We start from the raw sequence: 22,599 nt of genomic DNA on the forward strand, positions 1-22,599 counted from the left end.
AATAACGTTTTGTGTTTGTAAAAAAAAACTACAAATAAAGGAAATAAGGTTTACCTTCATTTGAAAGCTTGGGTACTTGGGAAAAGTAAACACAATGGTCTTAGACTTTAATAACTCTTAAAAGCACAGCAGAACAGGGTAGAAGCTGTTTGTTTTTTAAAATATAAGAACAAAGCTGCTTACTTTTACTACCAGGTGAAGAGAAAATCCAGTGATCATGTAAATGGTTCTGCAACACTTTTATAATGAAACAGCAGATAACTTGAGGTAATGGTGACTGCCATTGTCATACATGTTACATTATTACAATATGGTCAGTTTATTTGAATCTTAAGTAGAGAGCACTGTATTGTTGTGAGCCTATGCCAAGCCCTATGGATCCATTCACAATCATATAAGCAGGGAGGACAGCCTACACCTTAGTAATGACTCAAACCTGCATCATTAAGTAAAGCATATTTGGCACAACACAAAGCATTTAAAACCGTGTGACTCAAACACAAACATATGAATTGACCTATCTAATTAATTGTTTTATTGTAGTCTATTACTGTTGATTATGGACATTAGGTATTTTTAAATGAGGGACTATTACACCAGTCACGATTGCCATTAAGTAAAGTGCCGTCCCAGTCGGGAGGGGCGGTAGTCTGCCCTCAGCTGGACGAAGGTGTGGAGAAGGTTGCGGTCCAGGTTTGTGAGCTGCTCTCCAGAGCAAACTTGTTTCAGGTTGTCAGGGGCAACAACAAGCAGATTGCACAGGGCATGAAGTGTGTCAAAAAGCTGGAGCACTAGTGGAACCTGTTATGAGGCAAAGGAAAATCATTTACATGGCAAGATGCTAATTAGCTAGCTTTCTCAATCAATTACATGGCGAGATGCTAATAAGCTAGCTTTCTCAATCATTTACATCGCAGGATGCTAATAATCTAGCTTTCTCAATCATTTACATGGCAAGTTGCTAATTAGGTAGCTTTCTCGAACATTTACATGTCCAAATGCTAATTAGCTAGCTTTCTCACACCTTTGGGGGATAAAACAACCAATAAATCCAATATTTGACCACATACAAAAGTAAACATACTGTAGGCACATAATATAATATCATAATATCAATATCAAGACGCAAAAGCAAAGTGTATTTGTACAAGTTGCTTGTATTTATGACTTTACTGTCAATACCATATATTGTCATTACATTATACAGAATGTTGACTGTAAACTAAGCATTTGTATGTGTAACCTAGAAACCTCACTGGATATCCAATTAAAAATTAGTCCTTTTCAAATCTCCAGTCCAAAAACCTTTTCAGCATTACCCAAGAATGTATGAATATATGGGCTCATTAGGTGTGCTTTTACAATTAAAAGAAGATGTTTTTACTAGCCAATTAGCAGTTAAGCAGTAAACAGGAGAGTAAACAAGATAAGCTGAAAGTTCTGGTTCCTGAAAAGGCTGTTTTGTAAGAATAACTAGTTATAAGAGTCATTTTCAGCAGTAATAGTCATGGCCATACTAATACAGGGATTAAAGCAAGGACAATTTCTATGTCCAAAGATCTCAGATGGATTTAAAAATTTCAAAAATGTTTGTTCGTCACAGGAATCGGTAACTACAGACAGCGTACCATATAGGATTGCTCTTACGGAAATCAGGTACAGAATACCACCTACAGCATAGTCAACTATAACTAAACAGTACTCAAATAAAATACCACTTCTAATTCTACCTGGCCAGCCTATGGGTCCCACCTTATGTGCCGTGTTCTGCTTAAGGTTTCTTCCTGATTCACAGGGAGTTTTACACTGGGGCCCCTTTTTCCCTTTTCTAATTAAAGCCAGTACGCACTGTTCTGGGAAGGAAACTGATATCTATAATATCTGATAAACTATAAACTGATATGTTCAGTTTCTTGCCAATTTCTAGGATGGAATAGTCTTCATTTCTGAAAACAACAATAGACTGCAGGTCTATGTGCTCTAAATATGGCCAGAAAGCAGGACCTTTCTTCAATCAAATCCACCTGATGCTGATACTCCAGATACTCAAGTAGTCCAAAGAAGGACATTTGCCCCTTTTTAAAGGCCCATTCTGTGAGGATTAGTATTTTTTGTCACTGAGCTCCACCTAAAGCTGCTGAGTGCACTTTTACACCAGTGTCGTAAATACAAATCACAAATTTGAGACCCAGTAATATAATGGACAGTGGTGCACGTTGTGGGTAAACGATGGGTTGACAGATGCAATTGTAGAATATTGATTGGTTAAGATTAGTTACCAGGCAGGAACTGGCTAAAACCAAGACCTCTATTTTGAGCAAAAACCCAACGATTACCTGTGTTTGTGAAGTGTAACATACATCCTTTATCAGTTATTTACGTTTACGATATTTACTGCTACAGATTACACCTATCACAAGTGTAATTCAGTTGCTATTAATGTTGAACAGCAGCGTTAAACGTGACACCACATTAAAAGTTAGGCAAACGACGTTGTAGCTGGTATTAGCCAATCAAATACATGAGGGTTTTCCATTGCTTCCTGGTAACTAATCTTAACCAATCAATATTCTAGAATTACATCTGTCAACCCATCGTTTTTTAGACAACCCATCGTTCACCGACACACGTGATACATCTTCACTCTTTCTGTCCTTCTCTTCACCCTTACAGTTGCTATTAGTCATAGCACCCTCTATAGTATAGTACAACACACTACATCTAGCCATGTATCTTGCTTGGATGGCTCAAACAACTTATTCCATGCTACATGACCATTCGGTTGATGTATTATGGGGTAAAATGTGAAATGGGGGAATGACAACACAAAAGATTTAGTTTTATTCCACTAAGCAGATGACAAAATGATTCACCTTTCATACGTTCTAGGCTTTTCTCCACCACATAAATGTTTTATAAACAGAGGTCCAAGCTAAGAGGCTTTCTAAAACAATTGATGATGTTTAAGGTCATATTTATGCAGAAATATAACAAAATTCGAAAGGGTTCGCAAACTTTAAAGCATTACTGTATATAAGTAAATTCAATTTTCTGTGACATTGAATGATTGACTGACCTTGAAATCTTTGGCACATCGGCGATATTCAGCCACATCACAGATGGCCAACATGCCTCCCATGGAGCTGTAGGTGAACTGCTGGAGATGCTCATGGATGAGCCGGTGGCAGCGCACACCTAGCTCTGCCAGAACAGTGTCCACATTCTTCCCATCCATCGAACGCCTTACACGCTCCACCTGGCAGCTGACGTACACACACACCTTTGAACACGCCTGAAGGGATCACAGCAGAGACAGGGAGGGTCAGGTCACAGGGAGAAAGGACAGCTCCTGGATCAGTTTTAGTGATCTCCTGGATTATTAGTAATGTCTTACTGTGGTATACTGAATCATGACATTATTCTCATCCTCAGGCCTGAAATCAGTTTTCTTCTGTTCAGTTGCCAGGATCTGCTTCATCTGTCCCACCATGCAGTTCAGTGTCCTTCAGGGGAAAAAGCCACATCAGTCACTTTGAACAAATAAATACATTTTCTGATCCACATCCGTATTCATATGTCCTGTATATACACACATACATATACAGATACATACAAACATACACACACACACACTGACATGACTTGTATAACATAATTATCATTACTGGCATTGTTTTTACATATACAGGAATAAACAAGCTGAGGAATAAGGTGCAAAAGTCCAAGAAAAAACACTAATGAGGCATAAAACCCCACATCATGGACAGACGGACAGACAGACAGACAGACAGACAGACACCTACCTGTCTATTCCGGTGTCCAACTTGACCTCCATCTGCTCAATGACCTCCTTCTTCTTGTGCAGACACTCTGTCAGCTTGGGGGAGGAGCTAACATGGAAAACATGCTTGTTTAAAATACAGGGTGTGGATTTTAGACAAGTTCATTTCTAAATTCTATTAATAGCCACTAAATAAGCTGATATTTTTAAGTCTTATTTGCATTTGTGGGCAGACATGTTTTTCCAAAGTGATTTACAACTTAAGCAAGGGTGGATTGAGATTGAGAAGTCATCAGGTGCATCGGTGGTCAACATGGATAAGTCTTGTGTTGAGTGACCAACATAGATAAGTCTTGTGTTGAGTGACCAGTCTGATCATTATATCAGAGGCCCCAGTGCCAGTTGTGTAGGAGGTTAAAAGTATTACTCACTAGTTTGAAAAACAGATGACTAAAATATCCTAAACTGGCAGCTTTAATAATGTAATAATAACACATGCATACAAGTATGTATAGCTTACGTCTATGTTTAAAAGGTTCAGAGTTCAAAAGTCTTGGCCAGAAATATTTACATTAATGTGCTCTTTTACAAAGTATGAGCACCTCGGAAGTTGGTTTCTGTAAGCGTATGTTTACATTTAATTAAAAAAAACCAATATCAAATTGCTAATCTATAATTGCGATTCAACATACTCTTAAATGTTCCAAAAGTCTAGCTTCTGGATTAAACATCAACAACAAAATAAATATGCAATTATTCACTTGTCACTACCATGGAAAATGTCTAAAAACACCATGGATGACGTCTAAAAAGTGAAGTCTTCCTTGCTCACCTGATTAATGGCATGAGATGATCATTAAACTGCTTGTCAAACAGATGGAAGATAGTGTTGGCTTGATGCACCACATCCAGGAAGTATAAGTTGGTATTTTTTGCATCAGGTGATGGGATTGCTGAAACAGAGAACACATGTGAAACTACATGTGAAACTTTAGTGAATTCTTCAGTCCACTTCAGCTCAAGCTATGCCTGGAGTATAAAAACCTTCAGTCCACCTCAGCTCAAGCTATGCCTGGAGTATAAAAACCTTCAGTCCACTTCAGCTCAAGCTATGCCTGGAGTATAAAAACCTTCAGTCCACTTCAGCTCAAGCTATGCCTGGAGTATAAAAACCTTCAGTCCACTTCAGCTCAAGCTATGCCTGGAGTATAAAAACCTTCAGTCCACTTCAGCTCAAGCTCTGCCTGCAGTATAAAAACCTTCAGTCCACTTCAGCTCAAGCTATGCCTGGAGTATAAAAACCTTCAGTCCACTTCAGCTCAAGCTATGCCTGGAGTATAAAAACCTTCAGTCCACTTCAGCTCAAGCTATGCCTGGAGTATAAAAACCTTCAGTCCACTTCAGCTCAAGCTATGCCTGGAGTATAAAAACCTTCAGTCCACTTCAGCTCAAGCTATGCCTGGAGTATAAAAACCTTAAAAAGTTCACAACAAAGATACACTGGGGACTCAGCCATACCAGACGTCAGTGCTCTCCTGTGTGTGTGTGTGTGTGTGTGTGTGTGTGCATGAATGAAATAAAATAAGTGACGTAAGATTTTTTTTACGGTAAGATATTTTACGCTTTCAGAAAACGTTTATGGCAAAATCAGACTAAACGGTTTGTTGTATGATTTATTCTGTGTTTGAACATTTAAGAAATTATATTTTTTGTAGATGTGCACAGATAGTCGTGTCAATATAGCCGCAAGCCGAGATCATGGGGGTAAACTGGCCCAAGATGATGATGACCGCTTCAACGCATGAAAGAGGACCACTTGAGTATTAGATTGAATATAGACCAAACCATGTCGGAGGAACAGGGGAAAGCATGTTGTAGGTTGCTGTAGTAACATCTTGTGGCTCATTGATTTGAAATTGGGTAAATAGCTTCAAAATGCTGACATAAATAAGCCTAAACATTTTTAATTAAGTTTGACCCTTAACATCACTGGCTTTTTTAGATGTGTTTTTGGCAAACTCCAATCTGGCCTTCCTATTCTTGAGGCTTATGAATGGATTGCACATTGTGGTGAGCCCTCTGTATTTGCTCTCGTAAAGTCTTCGCTTTATGGTAGACTTGGATAATGATACAATTATGAAAATTGTGTCACTGTCCAAATATTTCCGGACTTAACTGTATGCACTGACAAAAAAACAGGCAGCTGTGTTTGTTAACTGTTTTTTTTTTTTTAAGAAAGTGGCATATCACAAACAAATTATCATAAATGAATTATCACACACTGGAGAGATGGATCTTTACATTATTCTTTTAAATAGCAAGGCTTTCTCCTGCTCAGATAAAACAGTGTATAAGTCAAATGACAACCTTTAGTGGTGATGACATTGGACATATTGATATGATGAATTTTGGGTGTTCATAAAGATTCTTTGAAATTGTCCTCTTATTTAAAGAGCAGATGCACCATGAAGGCGGGTATGGGTGGTTTAGTCACGGTTTGATTATTTATTGATTCAGGCCAGGTAGTGTTCTTTCATGATTAGTAAAAGTGCTTTACATTATATTTATTTTTAGGAATAGTTTAATAGGAGTAAATTTGATAGGACAAGTTGGTTCCTTTTATTTCAGAAAACTGTGCAAGAGCTGGGTTTTATTACTGGACTCTTTGTTAGGCCAAGACAGTTCTCGGGATATTCGTAGAAAACTGTGTCAGGCCACCTACAGGCCAGTTGGTGTACAGTCACATAAAAAAAAAAATGATTGTATGGCCCCCCATGGACAAAATTGCACGAAACCTGGCATGCATTTAGAGGGTCTCATAATGATCCACCACTTTCAACAATATATGCATAAGTTATAAGTGACTGGAGTTGTGAAGAGTGCATAGTTTGAGGGTCTGCCACGCCCTCACCCTTCAAACTTTGTAAAAGACTCTCATAACTTTTAATTCCCCATTGCTGAAGCGTAACCTGACGACGTTTGAAGGCATTACCATTAAATCTGTAGGAGGAGTTCAATCACATGGGAGGTGTGGAAACAAAGTGAAGTTTCCAACCACCAACAGGTGGCGCTATAGGTGATATCAGTCAGGCATATGTACGCGTTCGGGCCGGATCCAGCGTCCACCCTAAGACATTGTCTCTGGATCAAACAATGTACGCAACAGTTATAAGAGACTTTGTGTTTTGTGGCAAGCACTAACAAGTTGGCAAAGTTTGAGGGTCTGCCACGCCCACACCTTCCGACTAATGAGAAAATCCAATATAACTTTTAGTTGCTCATGGCTGAAGATTAGCCGGACCACATTTCAAGGCGTTACCATTAAAGCTGTCAGATGCGAGGTGTGCAAACGCCGTCAAAACGCATCTTCCACTCAAAATGGCCGACTTCCTGTGGACCTGCCACCATGGCGTTGAGTGACTTTTTGGTGCGTCCAAGCATGATGAAGACGTGTAACAAATTCCGTCAAGCTACGCCAAAATAACCCCAATGTGCAGGGTTTTTTGCAATGTTATAGGGGGCGCTACAGAGCCATTTGGCTCCATCCATGGACAAAAACTCTACCGAAGATGGACGGTTACAGGCTTGATGTCCCTGGCAAATTTGGTAATTTTTTGAGCACTTTGACATATATTCGATTAAAACACCTCATTTTTGCTTTTTAATTTTTAACTAGGTGGCGCTATACATGTAATGACTGGTTATGGTATGGGTTGACATGGCCCCTTGATACAAACATACAAGAACAATTTGGCCCTCCAAGGCCCTACGGTTCTCGGGATATTCAAAGAAAACTGTGTCGCGCCACCTACAGGCCAGTTGGTGTATAATCATATAAATCAATTTATTGCATGCCCCCAATGAACGGAATTCCACAAAACTTAACGTGCAGTCAGAAGGTGTCATAATGATCCCACACCTCCGATTTCGTGCAGTTCTGACCTTGTCAACTTACAATTAAAATGTTTTACAACACTCCATTTTTGCTTTTTCATTTGTAACTAGGTGGCGCTATACATGAAATAAGTGGTAGTGGAATGGTTGACGTGGCCTCTTAAGACCAACATACAAAAAAAATGTGGTCCTCCTAAGCCCTACGGTTTTCGAGATATTCACAGAAAACTGAATCGCCCCACCCTCTCTAAAAGGGCTCCAGTCCGGCGGGGGTGCAACGGATCAAAACGAAAATCAATGGTTCCACGCTAATCTAGTGGGGCTACATGCCCACCAAATTTCAGTGTCCCGGGAATCGTTGACAGAAAATCGGCCGGCTGAAAAAAAAAACCGCGCGGCGGTCATAATAACTGGAGTTTTGCATCCCAAGTGACAAGTTGACAACATGTGTAATGTTAGTAGGAAAACTGCCGCATACCATTGAGACAATAAATGGCCGAACACACTGGCAATTTAACAAACTGTCTGTCTGTCTGTACTGTACTGTATGTTTGTACAGTATGTATGTACAGTATGTATGTATGTATGTATGTATGTATGTATGTATGTATGTATGTATGTATGTATGTATGTATGTATGTATGTATGTATGTATGTGTGTCTGATGTATTTGTGTATGTATGTATGTGTAGTTGAGAAATGCATTTTCAAGTAAGCTGTACATAACCAAGGCTAGCTCAAACATAGGTTACTACCTGATAGGCCGATCTCCAGGGCATAGTCCATGTGCTCCACACACAGGTGATCCACGAGGAGTATAAAAATACAGAAGGCATTCCTGGGGAGATCTGCAGGATCAGACAGCTGGAAGAAGGAAGAAGGAAGAAGTAATGAGAAGTTGCAGGAACGCAATGCCTCATGGGAAATACAGTTCATATGAGTTGTAGGAGTATTCTCATAGCTCACCTTATGGCACCTTTCAAAGGCACGGCGTGTTTCTTGTAATAAATTGACGACTATATCCTGTGACAGAAAGGTCTCACCATGTGTATCGATACTTGGCCCTAGTGGTAGGTTAGTGCGTTGCCTTATGCGTTCCTTCAGGTCCTGGATACTGTATGAGTGTGTCAGGGAAAAGGACAAGCAGTAAGTAAGTGATTAAACAAGTATTCAGTGTTCACTTGCAGCTTTTTTCATTCCAAGTTTAACCAGTATGACATAGAAATGAATTAGCTACAAGGTTAGAAGAGCACATTTGTACAGGGATCCTGGGGCATTCTCCCTTGAAGAAACCTTTCAGTGGTTTTGACATACAAATGCAGTGTTCTGGTGCATTCTGCACTTTCCTGAGGTAATACAAGTCTTGCTAACGAGAGCACTACACTTTCCTGAGGTAATACAGGTCTTGCTTATGAGAGCACAACACTTTCCTGAGGTAATACAGGTCTTGCTAACAAGAGCACAACACTTTCCTGAGGTAATACAGGTCAAATTTAGAAGAGTCATGAGGAACTTCAGAACTATACAAGTTGGAATGAAAGGAGCGGAATGTCTCATTAATTAATTTGGGGTCCGTTACTAGAGCGCCAGCTGGCGTTTTAATGGCGGGTATGTGCGCAAAGTTTTCACTGGCACGAAGGCTTAAGGCAAGTGACCGACTGGGGCGGGCCCCCTCAAAGTAATGGTGCTGGCGCGTACGATAGATAAGGAATTCAGCGTGCTGTCGGGATAGGAAATTCAGCTCCTCTTTTATTTTATTACATTGGTTTACGTGATTGAGTCAGGAGTTACGTTGTTGTGTACATTCAAGTTGCCCGAGATCGCCCTCCAGCTCAAGAATCCTGCGTTGACGCGTTTTGTTTAAATTAGAGGAAAACGATATGCAGTTACTTCTAATAAAGCCTTTTACAGAATCCCATAGGATACGAGTGTCCTCTACTGAATGCACGTTAAAAGATATGAATTCTGCTAGGCCAGATTCAAGTTGCACCAAAAAGCTCTCATTGCGCAGCAAAGAGGTATTGAAGCGCCAGCGTGGGGCGCGGTCACGAGATACGGAAAGGTTAGCCCTACAGATGACAGCCTTGTGATCTGAGAAGGCCAGGGGGAGCATGTCCGTGCTTACCTTTTCGAGGAGATCCTTGGATACAAAAATTAAGTCTATTCTGGAAAATGAATGATGTGTTGCGGAAAAAAAAGCCTTGTTTATTGTGATTGGTAACGCGCCATATATCTATTACTGAAAATTCCTGAGCCCATTTCCTCAATGCAACTGATCTCTGATCACTGATCTATTACAGCCGTCCTGTCCACAGAGTGGTCCAAAACCGCATTAAAGTCTGCCCCAATAAATAATCGGTAATCAGACAGGTCATGCATGATATTGGACAGTCGTACATAGAAATCAGGATCAAAGCTGTTAGGCGCGTAAATAGATACAAATGTGTGTGTGTGTGTGTGTGTGTGTGTGTGTGTGTGTGTGTTTGGCTGTGTGTGTGTGTGGCCTGGTTGTGTGTGTGTGTGTGTGTGTGTGGGGGGGGGGGGGGTGTTATGTGTGTGCGCGCGTGTTTGGCTGTGTTTGTGTGTGTGTGTGTGTGGGGGGGAGGGGTGTATGTATGGGGGGGATACAGGTCTTGCTCTGCCTGCTCTTTTTTCTGTTATTTACATCTCATACCTTATCTTATGTACCACCACCTGAATTACTAAATTAACCGCGATTACTTTTAACGCACGTGGCCTTAATTTGCCCCATAAACGCACAAGTTTTCTGGATGTACTAAGAAGAGAGGGACTGGACATAGCCTTGGTCAGCGAATCCCACTTGCTTCAGAAAGATGTCCATAAGCTGCAGAATAAACATTACGTTGTAAAGGCTCAATAAAACAAAAGGCGTAGTAATTGTGGTCCGCCGTAACTTTCAGGTCACCAATTTAGGTGTTGGGTGCGACTCAGACGGTAGAATCACTTTTATGAAAACAATCATAGCACAACACTTTCCTGAGGTAATACAGGTCTTGCTAACAAGAGCACAACACTTTCCTGAGGTAATACAGATCTTGCTTACGAGAGCACAACACTTTCCTGAGGTTATACAGGTCTTGCTAACGAGAGCACAACACTTTCCTGAGTTAATACAGGTCTTGCTTACGAGAGCACCATACTTTCCTGAGGTAATACAGGTCTTGCTTACGAGAGCACCATACTTTCCTGAGGTAATACAGGTCTTGCTTACCAGAGCACAACACTTTCTTGAGGTAATAGAGGTCTTGCCAACTTGTCATTTTCTGGGTTTGCTTTCAGTAATGTCAGTAATGATCACGTTGGTGACGTAGCCTTCTGTAACTTATGACATCGTTTTTACAGGCCATCTTAAGTTAAATAGAGATATATACGTTTATTTGTCTATTTCCAGCAATGCAGTGAAAGATGGGACACAGGAAGAACAAGATCCTTTCTCATGAGCTCGTACTCAGGGATGGTCGAACAGTCATTGGGGCTCTCATAGTGTTAGCTTAACTCTCTCCTGCAATCTCTCAATATGGCACTAGATCCCTTGTTGCTAGTAATATACAGTACTGTGCAAAAGTTTTAGGCAGGTGTGAAAAAATGCTATGAACTAAGAATGCTTTGAAAAATGTAAACAATAAATGTTTATTTTTTATCCATTTACATGGTAAGACTGAGCACAGCAACAAGACACAACGTAGTTATACTGCATCAGCAGGGTCTCTCCCAGACAAAGATTTCAAAGCAGACAGGGGTTTCAAAATGTGCAGTTCCAGCTCTTTTGAAGAAGACGTTGAGGATCGTAGACGCAGTGTTCAGCCAAGGAAACTTAATGCAGCTGATGAAAAACACATCAAGCTTATTTACCTTCGAAATCGGAAGATTTCAAGCAGTGGCATCAGCTCAGAACTGGCAGAAACCAGTGGTACCCAGGTACAGACATTTACTGTCCGGGGAAGTCTGGCCAGAAGTGGTCTTCATGGAAGAGTTGCAGCCAAAAAGCTCTACCCCGACAAGGAAACAAGGCCAAGTGACTGAACTAAGCACGTAAACATAGAAACTAGGGTGCAGAAACATGGCAGAAGGTGCTCTGGACTAATGAGTCAAAATTAGAAATATTTGGCTGTAGAAGAAGGCAGTTTGTTCGCTGGAGGCTGGAGAGAGGTACAATAATGAGAGTCTGCAGGCAACAGTGAAGCATGGTAGAGGTTCCTTTCCAGTTTGGGGCTGCATTTCTGCAAGTGGAGTTGGAGATTTGGTCAGGATGAATGGTGTCCTCAATGCTGAGAAATACAGGCAGATACTAATCCATCATGCAATACCATCAGGGAGGCGTATGATTGGCACCAAATGTTTTCTGCAGCAGGAACATAACCCCAAACATACAGCCAATGTCATTAACAACTATCTTCAGCTTAAAGAAGAACAGAAAGTCCTGCAAGTGATGGTATGACCCCCACAGAGCCCTAATCTCTACATCATCGAGTCTGTCTGGGTTTACATGAAGAGACAGAAGAATTTTAGGTAGCCTACATCCACAGAAGATCTGTGGTTAGTTCTCTAAGATGTTTGGAACAATTTACCAGCCGTGTTCCTTCAAAAACTGTGCAAGTGTATCTGGAAGAATTGATGCTATTTTGAAGGCAAAGGGTGGTCACACCAAATATTGATTTAATTTAGAATTTTCTTCTGTTCCTTCACTGCATTTTGTTAATTTATGAAGAATTGATGAAAATAAACTGTTAACACTTCCATTTTTGAAAGCATTCTTAGTTTACAGCATTTTTTCACACCTGCCTAAAACTTTTGCACAGTACTGTATATGTTTTTTTTTTCTACTACAAAGACTACACTTGACATGCCCTGGTTTGTTTGTTAGCCATGACTTCTCAAGCTTACCTAGGGTAAGCTTTGGAAATGAAGCTCCCATAGAGATGACCTGAGCTTTCTTGAGATGACTAAAATCAGGAATGTTTAGGACTCTGATTAGAATTCCAACCCTTCACTAGTGTAGCACTAGCACTAGCACTGCATCTCTCCCTAAGCTCTATCTGCACTAGTGTAGCACTAGCACTAGCACTGCATCTCTCCCTAAGCTCTCTCTGCACTAGTGTAATCCTAGCAATAGCACAGCATCTCTCCCTAAGCTCTCTCTGCACTAGTGTAGCACTAGCATTAGCACCGCATCTCTCCCTAAGCTCTCTCTGCACTAGTGTAGCACTAGCATTAGCACCGCATCTCTCCCTAAACTCTCTCTTCACTAGTGTAGCACTAGCATCTCTCCCTAAGCTCTCTCTGCACTAGTGTAGCACTAGCACAGCATCTCTCCCTAAGCTCTCTCTGCACTAGTATAGCACTAGCACTAGCATTTCTCCCTAAGCTCTCTCTGCACTAGTGTAGCACTAGCACAGCATCTCTTCCTAAGCTCTCTCTGCACTAGTGTAGTACTAGTACAGCATCTCTCCCTAAGCTCTCTCTGCACTAGTATAGCACTAGCACTAGCATCTCTCCCTAAGCTCTCTCTGCACTAGTGTAGCACTAGCACAGCATCTCTTCCTAAGCTCTCTCTGCACTAGTACTAGCATTAGCATCGCATCCCTCCCTAAGCTCTCTCTGCACTAGTGTAGCACTAGCACTAGCACAGCCTCTCTCCTTAAGCTCTCTCTGCACTAGTGTAGCACTAGCATCGCATCTCTCCCTAAGCTGTCTCTGCACTAGCACAGCATCTCTTCCTAAGCTCTCTCTGCACTAGTGTTATCCTAGCACTAGCACAGCATCTCTCCCTAAGCTCTCTGTACTAGTGTAGCACTAGAAAAGCATCTCTCCCTAAGCTCTCTGCACTAGTGTAGCACTAGCACCGCATCTCTCCCTAAGCTCTCTCTGCACTAGTGTAGCACTAGCAGAGCATCTCTCCCTAAGCTCTCTCTGCACTAGTATAGCACTAGCATCTCTCCCTAAGCTCTCTCTCTGCACTAGTGTAGCACTAGCACAGCATCTCTCCCTAAGCTCTCTCTGCACTAGTGTAATCCTAGCACTAGCACAGCATCTCTCCCTAAACTCTCTCTGTACTAGTGTAGCACTAGCACTAGCAGAGCATCTCTCCCTAAGGTCTCTCTGCACTAGTGTAGCACTAGCACAGCATCTGTCCCTAAGCTATCCCTGCACTAGTGTAGCACTAGTGTAGCACTAGCACAGCATCTCTCCCTAAGCTCTCTCTGCACTAGTGTAGTCCTAGCACTAGTGTAATCCTAGCACTAGCACAGCATCTCTCCCTAAACTCTCTCTGCACTAGTGTAATCCTAGCACTAGCACAGCATCTCTCCCTAAACTCTCTCTGTACTAGTGTAGCACTAGCACAGCATTTCTCCCTAAGCTCTCTCTGCACTAGTGTAGCACTAGCACTAGCACAGCATCTCTCCCTAAGCTCTCTCTGCACTAGTATAGCAATAGCACAGCATCTCTCCCTAAACTCTCTCTGCACTAGTGTGGCACTAGCACAGCATCTCTTCCTAAGCTCTCTCTGCACTAGTGTAGCACTAGCACTAGCCCAGCATCTCTCCTTAAGCTCTCTCTGCACTATTGTAGCACTAGCATTAGCACCGCATCTCTCCCTAAGCTCTCTCTGCACTAGCACAGCATCTCTCCCTAAGCTCTCTGTACTAGTGTAGCACTAGCACAGCATCTCTCCCTAAGCTCTCTGCACTAGAGTAGCACTAGCACCGCATCTCTCCCTAAGTTCTCTCTGCACTAGAGTAGCACTAGCACAGCATCTCTCCCTAAGCTCTCTCTGCACTAGTGTAGCACTAGCACAGCATCTCTCCCTATGCTCTCTCTGCACTAGTATAGCACTAGCACAGCATCTCTCCCAAAACTCTCTCTGTACTAGTGTAGCACTAGCACAGCATCTCTCCCTAAGCTCTCCCTGCACAAGTGTAGCACTAGCACAGCATCTCTCCCTAAGCTCTCTGTACTAGTTTAGCACTAGCACAGCATCTTTCCCTAAGCTCTCTGCACTAGAGTAGCACTAGCACCGCATCTCTCCCTAAGCTCTCTCTGCACTAGAGTAGCACTAGCACAGCATCTCTCCCTAAGCTCTCTGCACTAGAGTAGCACTAGCACCGCATCTCTCCCTAAGTTCTCTCTGCACTAGAGTAGCACTAGCACAGCATCTCTCCCTAAGCTCTCTCTGCACTAGTGTAGCACTAGCACAGCATCTCTCCTTAAGCTCTCTCTGCACTAGTATAGCACTAGCACAGCATCTCTCCCTAAACTCTCTCTGTACTAGTGTAGCACTAGCACAGCATCTCTCCCTAAGCTCTCTGTACTAGTTTAGCACTAGCACAGCATCTTTCCCTAAGCTCTCTGCACTAGTGTAGCACTAGCACAGCATCTCTCCCTAAGCTCTCTGCACTAGTTTAGCACTAGCACAGCATCTTTCCCTAAGCTCTCTGCACTAGAGTAGCACTAGCACCGCATCTCTCCCTAAGCTCTCTCTGCACTAGAGTAGCACTAGCACAGCATCTCTCCCTAAGCTCTCTCTGCACTAGTATAGCACTAGCACTAGCATCTCTCCCTAATGTCTCTCTGCACTAGTGTAGCACTAGCACAGCATCTCTTCCTAAGCTCTCTCTGCACTAGTGTAGCACTAGCACTAGCCCAGCATCTCTCCCTAAGCTCTCTCTGCACTAGTATAGCACTAGCACTAGCATCTCTCCCTAATGTCTCTCTGCACTAGTGTAGCACTAGCACAGCATCTCTCCCTAAGCTCTCTCTGCACTAGTGTAGCACTAGCACAGCATCTCTCCCCAAGCTTTCTCTGCACTAGCACTGCATCTCTCCCTAAGCTCTCTGTTCACTAGCACTAGCACAGCATCTCTTCCTAAGCTCTCTCTGCACTAGTGTAGCACTAGCATTAGCACCGCATCTCTCCTTAAGCTCTCTCTACACTACTGTAATCCTAGCACTAGCAAAGCATCTCTTCCTAAGCTCTCTCTGCACTAGTGTAGCACTAGCATTAGCACCGCATCTCTCCTTAAGCTCTCTCTACACTACTGTAATCCTAGCACTAGCAAAGCATCTCTCCCTAAGCTCTCTCTACACTAGTGTAATACTAGCACTAGCACAGCATCTGTCCCTAAGCTCTCCCTGCACTAGTGTAGCACTAGTGTAGCACTAGCACAGCATCTCTCCCTAAGCTCTCTCTGCACTAGTGTAGCACTAGCACTAGCACAGCATCTCTCCCTAAGCTCTCTCTGCACTAGTGTAGCAATAGCACAGCATCTCTCCCTAAGCTCTCTATGCACTAGTGTAGCACTAGCACAGCATCTCTTCCTAAGCTCTCTCAGCACTAGTGTAGCACTAGCACTAGCCCAGCATCTCTCCTTAAGCTCTCTCTGCACTATTGTAGCACTAGCATTAGCACCGCATCTCTCCCTAAGCTCTCTCTGCACTAGCACAGCATCTCTCCCTAAGCTCTCTGTACTAGTGTAGCACTAGCACAGCATCTCTCCCTAAGCTCTCTGCACTAGAGTAGCACTAGCACTAGCACCGCATCTCTCCCTAAGCTCTCTCTGCACTAGAGTAGCACTAGCACAGCATCTCTCCCTAAGCTCTCTCTGCACTAGTGTAGCACTAGCCCAGCATCTCTCCCTAAGCTCTCTCTGCACTAGTGTAATCCTAGCACTAGCACAGCATCTCTCCCTAAACTCTCTCTGTACTAGTGTAGCACTAGCACCTCTCCCTAAGCTCTCCCTGCACAAGTGTAGCACTAGCACAGCATATCTCCCTAAGCTCTCTGTACTAGTGTAGCACTAGCACAGCATCTTTCCCTAAGCTCTCTGCACTAGAGTAGCACTAGCACCGCATCTCTCCCTAAGCTCTCTCTGCACTAGAGTAGCACTAGCACAGCATCTCTCCCTAAGCTCTCTCTGCACTAGTATAGCACTAGCACTAGCATCTCTCCCTAATGTCTCTCTGCACTAGTGTAGCACTAGCACAGCATCTCTCCCTAAGCTCTCTCTGCACTAGTGTAGCACTAGCACAGCATCTCTCCCTAAGCTCTCTGTTCACTAGCACTAGCACAGCATCTCTCCCTATGCTCTCTCTGCACTAGTGTAGCACTAGCATTAGCACCGAATCTCTCCCTAAGCTCTCTCTGCACTAATGTAGCACTAGCACTAGCACAGCATCTCTCCCTAAGCTCTCTCTGCACTAGTGTAGCACTAACATTAGCACCGCATCTCTCCCTTAGTTCTCTCTGTACTAGCACTAGCACAGCATCTCCTTCTAAGCTCTCTCTGCACTAGTGTAATCCTAGCACTAGCACAGCATCTCTCCCTAAGCCCTCTCTGCACTAGTGTAGCACTAGCACAGCATCCCTCCCTAAGCTCTCTCTGCACTAGTGTAGCACTAGCACAGCATCTCTCCCTAAGCTCTCTCTGCACTAGTGTAGCACTAGCACTAGCACAGCATCTCTCCCTAAGCTCTCTCTGCACTAGTGTAGCACTAGCACCGCATCTCTCCCTACACTGCAAAAAATGCTTTTCTAACCTAGTGTTATTACTCTTATATTAAGATGAAAAATCTAGTTGGTCTTGTTTCTAGCTAAATTGTACTTACCTAGTGCTTTCTTGGTAAGGTTATTTTTACCTATTTCAAGCAAATATTACTTGGGCTGTCTTGATAAGCACATTTGCACTTAATTTGAGTTCTTTTAAACTAGATTTGAGGACTAGATCTTAAAATAATTCACTTTAAGTGTGGGAGTCTTATTTTAAGTTGAAAACGTTTAATTTCAAGCATAAATTCGCTTGTTTTTTTCTTAACGGATTAAAGGTCATAATTCAAGTTATTTTCAAATAGATATGAGTTTTAACAACCACTTAATTGCACCATGTAGTTCAAGTGACCTAAATCACTTAAAAAACACAGTCAAATATACTTGAGATACATGTGGATTACCACTGAGCATAAGTCAGAAGTCAGAAGTGTCGTCATAAACCACAAGTTTTCCTCAAACTTGGTGGCACGATCGGATTCACTCGAACACATCTCAAAACGTCTCTAAGGCTGCATGCCAGTGATGTGAACTGAAGCAAGTACAACAGCTGAAGAAAACATCGTGCCTTTCTACTTCAAAAGCTAAAGGTAAGCTCACATAATTTAACTTCTGCCTACTTTGGTAATTCGTCAGCGATATTGAAAACCAAAATGTATCGTAAATGACCAAGACCTCTGGTTGAAGTTATAAACTTTTTAGCAAACAAAGCTAGCACAGTTGGCGTTAGCTAAGACGGCTAACCTAGCACATTAAATTCAATTGAAGCACATTTCGACTGAGCTAACGTATGTTTTTAACTAGTGCCAGGTAATACAATGTCAGAAAGTGTCCCTTTTAGTCTTGTCTGTGAAAAGTAAGCACGTTTAGGACTCATTTAGTGTGAATGTTGGTGATATAATAGCTAGTAGCTGCAGTTAGCTCTTAGCTGGCTAGCTACTCTATCTATCTCTCTGGGATCCCCCACACTGACAGAAGCTTTGACTTGAAGTTCAAGATTTTTTTCTTTCTGAAAGAGTAAGAACCCTTTTCTTTAAATTACAGATTGAGCAATTGGACAAGACAACACAGTAACTTCTGGAAGGTAAGTCTATAATAGTAGATATGATAGAAGATGGTTGTATAGATAAAGCCAAAGATTGTGGCTAGACTGGCTATGCATGTTTTCCTGGTCATTATCGCCACATAGCCGATATGCTTCCACTCTTTTCCTTGAATCCTCAGTGCTCTTAAGTATCCATAGTTTCAGAGACATCATAAATATTGCTGATTCAATCTTACCCCTTTGTTTGCAGCTGCACAGATCATTGCATTGTTGGAGGTTCTCCTAAAAATGTTCCCTTCCTCAGCCGTCCCTCCAAGAAAACTAAAGTCAGCAAGTGAGGCACTACACAATGTCCTTGAGGTGGGTTTTAGTGTCAGTACACGTGTATAATGGTTTCATTTGTGAATTTCATGTGTTTGGTTTAACTTCATTCTGCCCCCCTCCCCCAATTTGTTGCTTTCAGCCATCTGAGGACCCCAATGTCTTCTTGCGTAAAAGGCCGCTTAGCAGTCCTGTCTTCATCATCGACTCCAACAATGTGCTTCCGACAGTAAGCAATACCCCACTGACGACCTTGCCAAGGGACATGCTTCCGGAATCCCTCATGATACTGATGGGATGTTGCTATGTGTGCCAGTTCACCTATTCCAAGTGAATTGCTACTATATTGTCCATAATACAAACAGATGTACTGAAAGATTCTATTGACGAGAGTGAAAAGATGACAACATATAAAAAGGTGCTTGCTAACCGGCAAGAATTCATCCAAACCTAGTCTGTCTCTCCCTCTCCTCTTTGTCAACCTCTCTCTGTATGTCACTCTTCTCTATGCCCCACCCCCCCCTCTATCTCTTTCTCTATATGTCTGGAGGTCAGGACAGCACACAGTAACACAATGTCCAATGTATTTCCAGCTAAATTTGTTAATGATTTGTTGGCTGTTGGATGATTTCCGACTGTTTGATGTGTTGCTGAATTGTTATCGTTTATGTTAGATGTCAATGTACCTTATGTCTGACAGTTAACTAAAATCATTATGTGTAATATGTAATTAAGTACATTTAAGCATTCTGATGCTTAATATTGTTCATTATTGTCAAATGCCTGTTATTGGTTTTCTTCATTAACAGGGTAATAAAACAGTGATAAATAATATGTTGTGAAATGTTTCCATGATTTTAAGAGCTATTGGTCTGATTTGAAGTAACTTAAAGCTTTAGAAGTACTCCAGGTTTGAGTGATGACAGACTTCTTTGGAAGTTACTATATGACTTGAAATCAGTGTTGTCAGTCTACATTTTACTATTATTTTAAGATTTTGTGGTCTTATGTAGAAGCCTGAATTGTTTCTTATTTCAAGTACTAATGCCTCAGAAGATCACTAGATTTGAGTGACATTAGGCTTATTTTGAGGTAACTGCATGGTTTGAAATAAGTAGAATTAGTCTTATTTCAGGACATTCTGTGCTTGAATTGTCTCTTATTTCAAGTACTAATGCCTCAGAAGTTCACTAGATTTGAGTGACATCAGGCTTATTTTGAGGTAACTACATGTCTTAAAATGAGTGGAATTAGTCTTATTTCAGGACATTCTGTGCTTGAATTGTCTCTTATTTCAAGTACTAATGCCTCAGAAGTTCACTAGATTTGAGTGAAATCAGGCTTATTTTGAGGTAACTACATGTCTTGAAATTAGTGGTATTAGTCCTATTTCAGGACATTCTATGCTTTGGGAGTAATGGTCTTATTTTAAGAAATCTTAACAAGCCAAATTTGCTCAACGCACTAGCAGCCAAATTTGCTTGTTTTAAGCAAAATCCTGCTTAAATATGTAATTATTTGTCTTAAATCTAGAGGGGCATTTTTTGCAGTGTAAGCTCTCTCTGCACTAGTGTAGCACTAGCACAGCATCTCTCCCTAAGCTCTCTCTGCACTAGTATAGCACTAGCACTAGCATCTCTCCCTAAACTCTCTCTGCACTAGTGTAGCACAGCATCTCCCCATAAGCTCTCTCTGCACTAGCACTAGCACTGCATCTCTCCCTAAGCTCTCTGTTCACTAGCACTAGCACAGCATCTCTTCCTAAGCCTTTCTATGCACTAGTGTAGCACTAGCATTAGCACCAGCATCTCTCCCTAAGCTCTCTCTACACTAGTGTAATCCTAGCACTAGCACTGCATCTCTCCCTAAGCTCTCTCTGCACTAGTGTAGCACTAGCATTAGCACCGCATCTCTCCTTAAGCTCTCTCTACACTAGTGTAATCCTAGCACTAGCACAGCATCTCTTCCTAAGCTCTCTCTGCACTAGTGTAGCACTAGCATTAGCACTGCATCTCTCCCTAAGCTCTCTCTAAACTAGTGTAATCCTAGCACTAGCACTGCATCTCTTCCCAAACTAAGCTCTCTCTGCACTAGTAGCACTATTATGAGCATCTCTCCCTAAGCTCTCTCTTCACAAGTGTAGCCCTAGCACTAGCACTAGCTCTCTCGTGCCAAAATGGAAATCTTGAGATAATGTGATCATGTGATCAGGACAGATAAACACACCCGCCGTTCTACTAGATTTTGTTTTGTAATCGGAGTCCAAAAAACCCACAAAAACATAACCGCTTTTAAAGCACACCACCAAATAAATCACTAAAAGACATTAGTGAGCAAGCTTTTATCAGTGCCAACTGTGCAAGTTAAATCACTTGTTTTAGCCGAACACTCCTTACTGTTGGTACAATAATTTAGCTTTGCTGCTTGATGTGCCAGTTGTGGTCGTTTTTTGAAAGTGAAACAGGCTATTTGTGCGAAACATGAAAATCTGAAGTGTTTCTTTTTTGTGAAAGTGGGTGGGGTTTAGAGCCAGGAACACACTTTCAAAACTAGCAACGAATCAAGCAATACCTTATCTCAGGCTTGAACCCTACATAACCCCTCAAAAAAAAAAAATATCTTAAGCTCAACACAATTCACACAAATTGCTTCTCACTTTCAAAAAAGTGAATTTCGCCAAAAGAATTTTCCAGATGAGTGATGTTCACATAATACCACTTACAAGTTTTCAAAAGTGTTATCAATGAGAGAAACCCAGTCTTAAAAAAATGGAGGAGGAAGGAAAGCCCATTTTCCAAAGGAGAGAATGGGAGGAGATGAAGCGGTGGACATACCTGCCAGTGCCCAGTAGTCTCTTCTGATGGTTCTTAGAGTCATAATAACGTTGCAGAATCATGGCACTGCGACTCTGAAGGTACTGACGTTCCATCTCAATGTAATTCTCCAGGTACACGGAGAAGATGTTTTTGATAAGCCGGGATAGGAAGGTGTGCTTGTCTGAACCCAGGTTAAACTCCGCCAATTTGTTAGTCAAGAGTGTTGTCCTGAAGATGACATGTAACAGTATTTGGTAAGAATGCGTTAACTTAAGGTATTATTTTTAAAACGGCAAAGACTCAGCACATCATACACAACAGTAGGGATTTTACTGGTATGCCTGAAACAAATGGTTATGCCAAACATTTGTTTATAGGAACAAAGCATTGCCTTAAAATGGTATGTTTACATGTAGGTAAAATATGTACCCAACTATGTCTGCCAAAAAAAAGTCACAAAGAAAGATGTGCTTTGAGTCAAAAGACTGAATAACACTTAAATGCCTACAGATCTATTTTAAAAGTGAGTGCAGTCATATATGTGAGTAGAAGTCCAAGCACCAGGTGTGGAGCCCGGTGTAGATGGACTAATGCATGTTAGTATGATGCTGCACTGGTGTAGATGGACTAATGCATGTTAGTATGATGCTGCACTGGTGTAGATGGACTAATGCATGTTAGTATGATGCTGCACTGATGGAGATGGACTAATGGATATTAGTATGAGGCTGCACTGGTGGAGATGGACTAATTAATATTAGTATGATGCTGCACTGATGGAGATGGACTAATGCATGTTAGTATGATGCTGCACTGATGGAGATGGACTAATGGATATTAGTATGAGGCTGCACTGGTGGAGATGGACTAATGGATATTAGTATGAGGCTGCACTGGTGGAGATGGACTAATTAATATTAGTATGATGCTGCACTGATGGAGATGGACTAATGGATATTAGTATGATGCTGCACTGGTGTAGATGGACTAATGGATATTAGTATGAGGCTGCACTGATGGAGATGGACTAATTAATATTAGTATGATGCTGCACTGATGGAGATGGACTAATGGATATTAGTATGATGCTGCACTGGTGTAGATGGACTAATGCATGTTAGTATGAGGCTGCACTGGTGGAGATGGACTAATGGATATTAGTATGAGGCTGCACTGGTGG

General features: G+C 41.9%; 1 protein-coding gene across 1 annotated transcript in view; it reads right to left on the bottom strand.

Moving 5' to 3' along the window:
• Positions 1-206: 206 nt before the first annotated feature.
• The window catches only part of exoc5 (exocyst complex component 5), a 52,559-nt gene continuing 30,166 nt past the window's right edge, over positions 207-22,599 (bottom strand). The window contains exons 11-18 of the mRNA XM_080835639.1: positions 21,438-21,647; positions 8,642-8,789; positions 8,431-8,539; positions 4,614-4,734; positions 3,804-3,890; positions 3,395-3,503; positions 3,077-3,292; positions 207-801 (exon numbers count right to left, since the gene is read on the bottom strand). Of these exons, the coding sequence (XP_080691765.1) occupies positions 613-801; positions 3,077-3,292; positions 3,395-3,503; positions 3,804-3,890; positions 4,614-4,734; positions 8,431-8,539; positions 8,642-8,789; positions 21,438-21,647 (1,189 nt within the window). The 3' untranslated portion in view covers positions 207-612. The remainder of the gene's footprint in view (positions 802-3,076; positions 3,293-3,394; positions 3,504-3,803; positions 3,891-4,613; positions 4,735-8,430; positions 8,540-8,641; positions 8,790-21,437; positions 21,648-22,599) is intronic.

Source organism: Sprattus sprattus (assembly GCF_963457725.1).
Source record: "Sprattus sprattus genome assembly, chromosome: 1".
Taxonomy (NCBI): domain Eukaryota; kingdom Metazoa; phylum Chordata; class Actinopteri; order Clupeiformes; family Clupeidae; genus Sprattus; species Sprattus sprattus.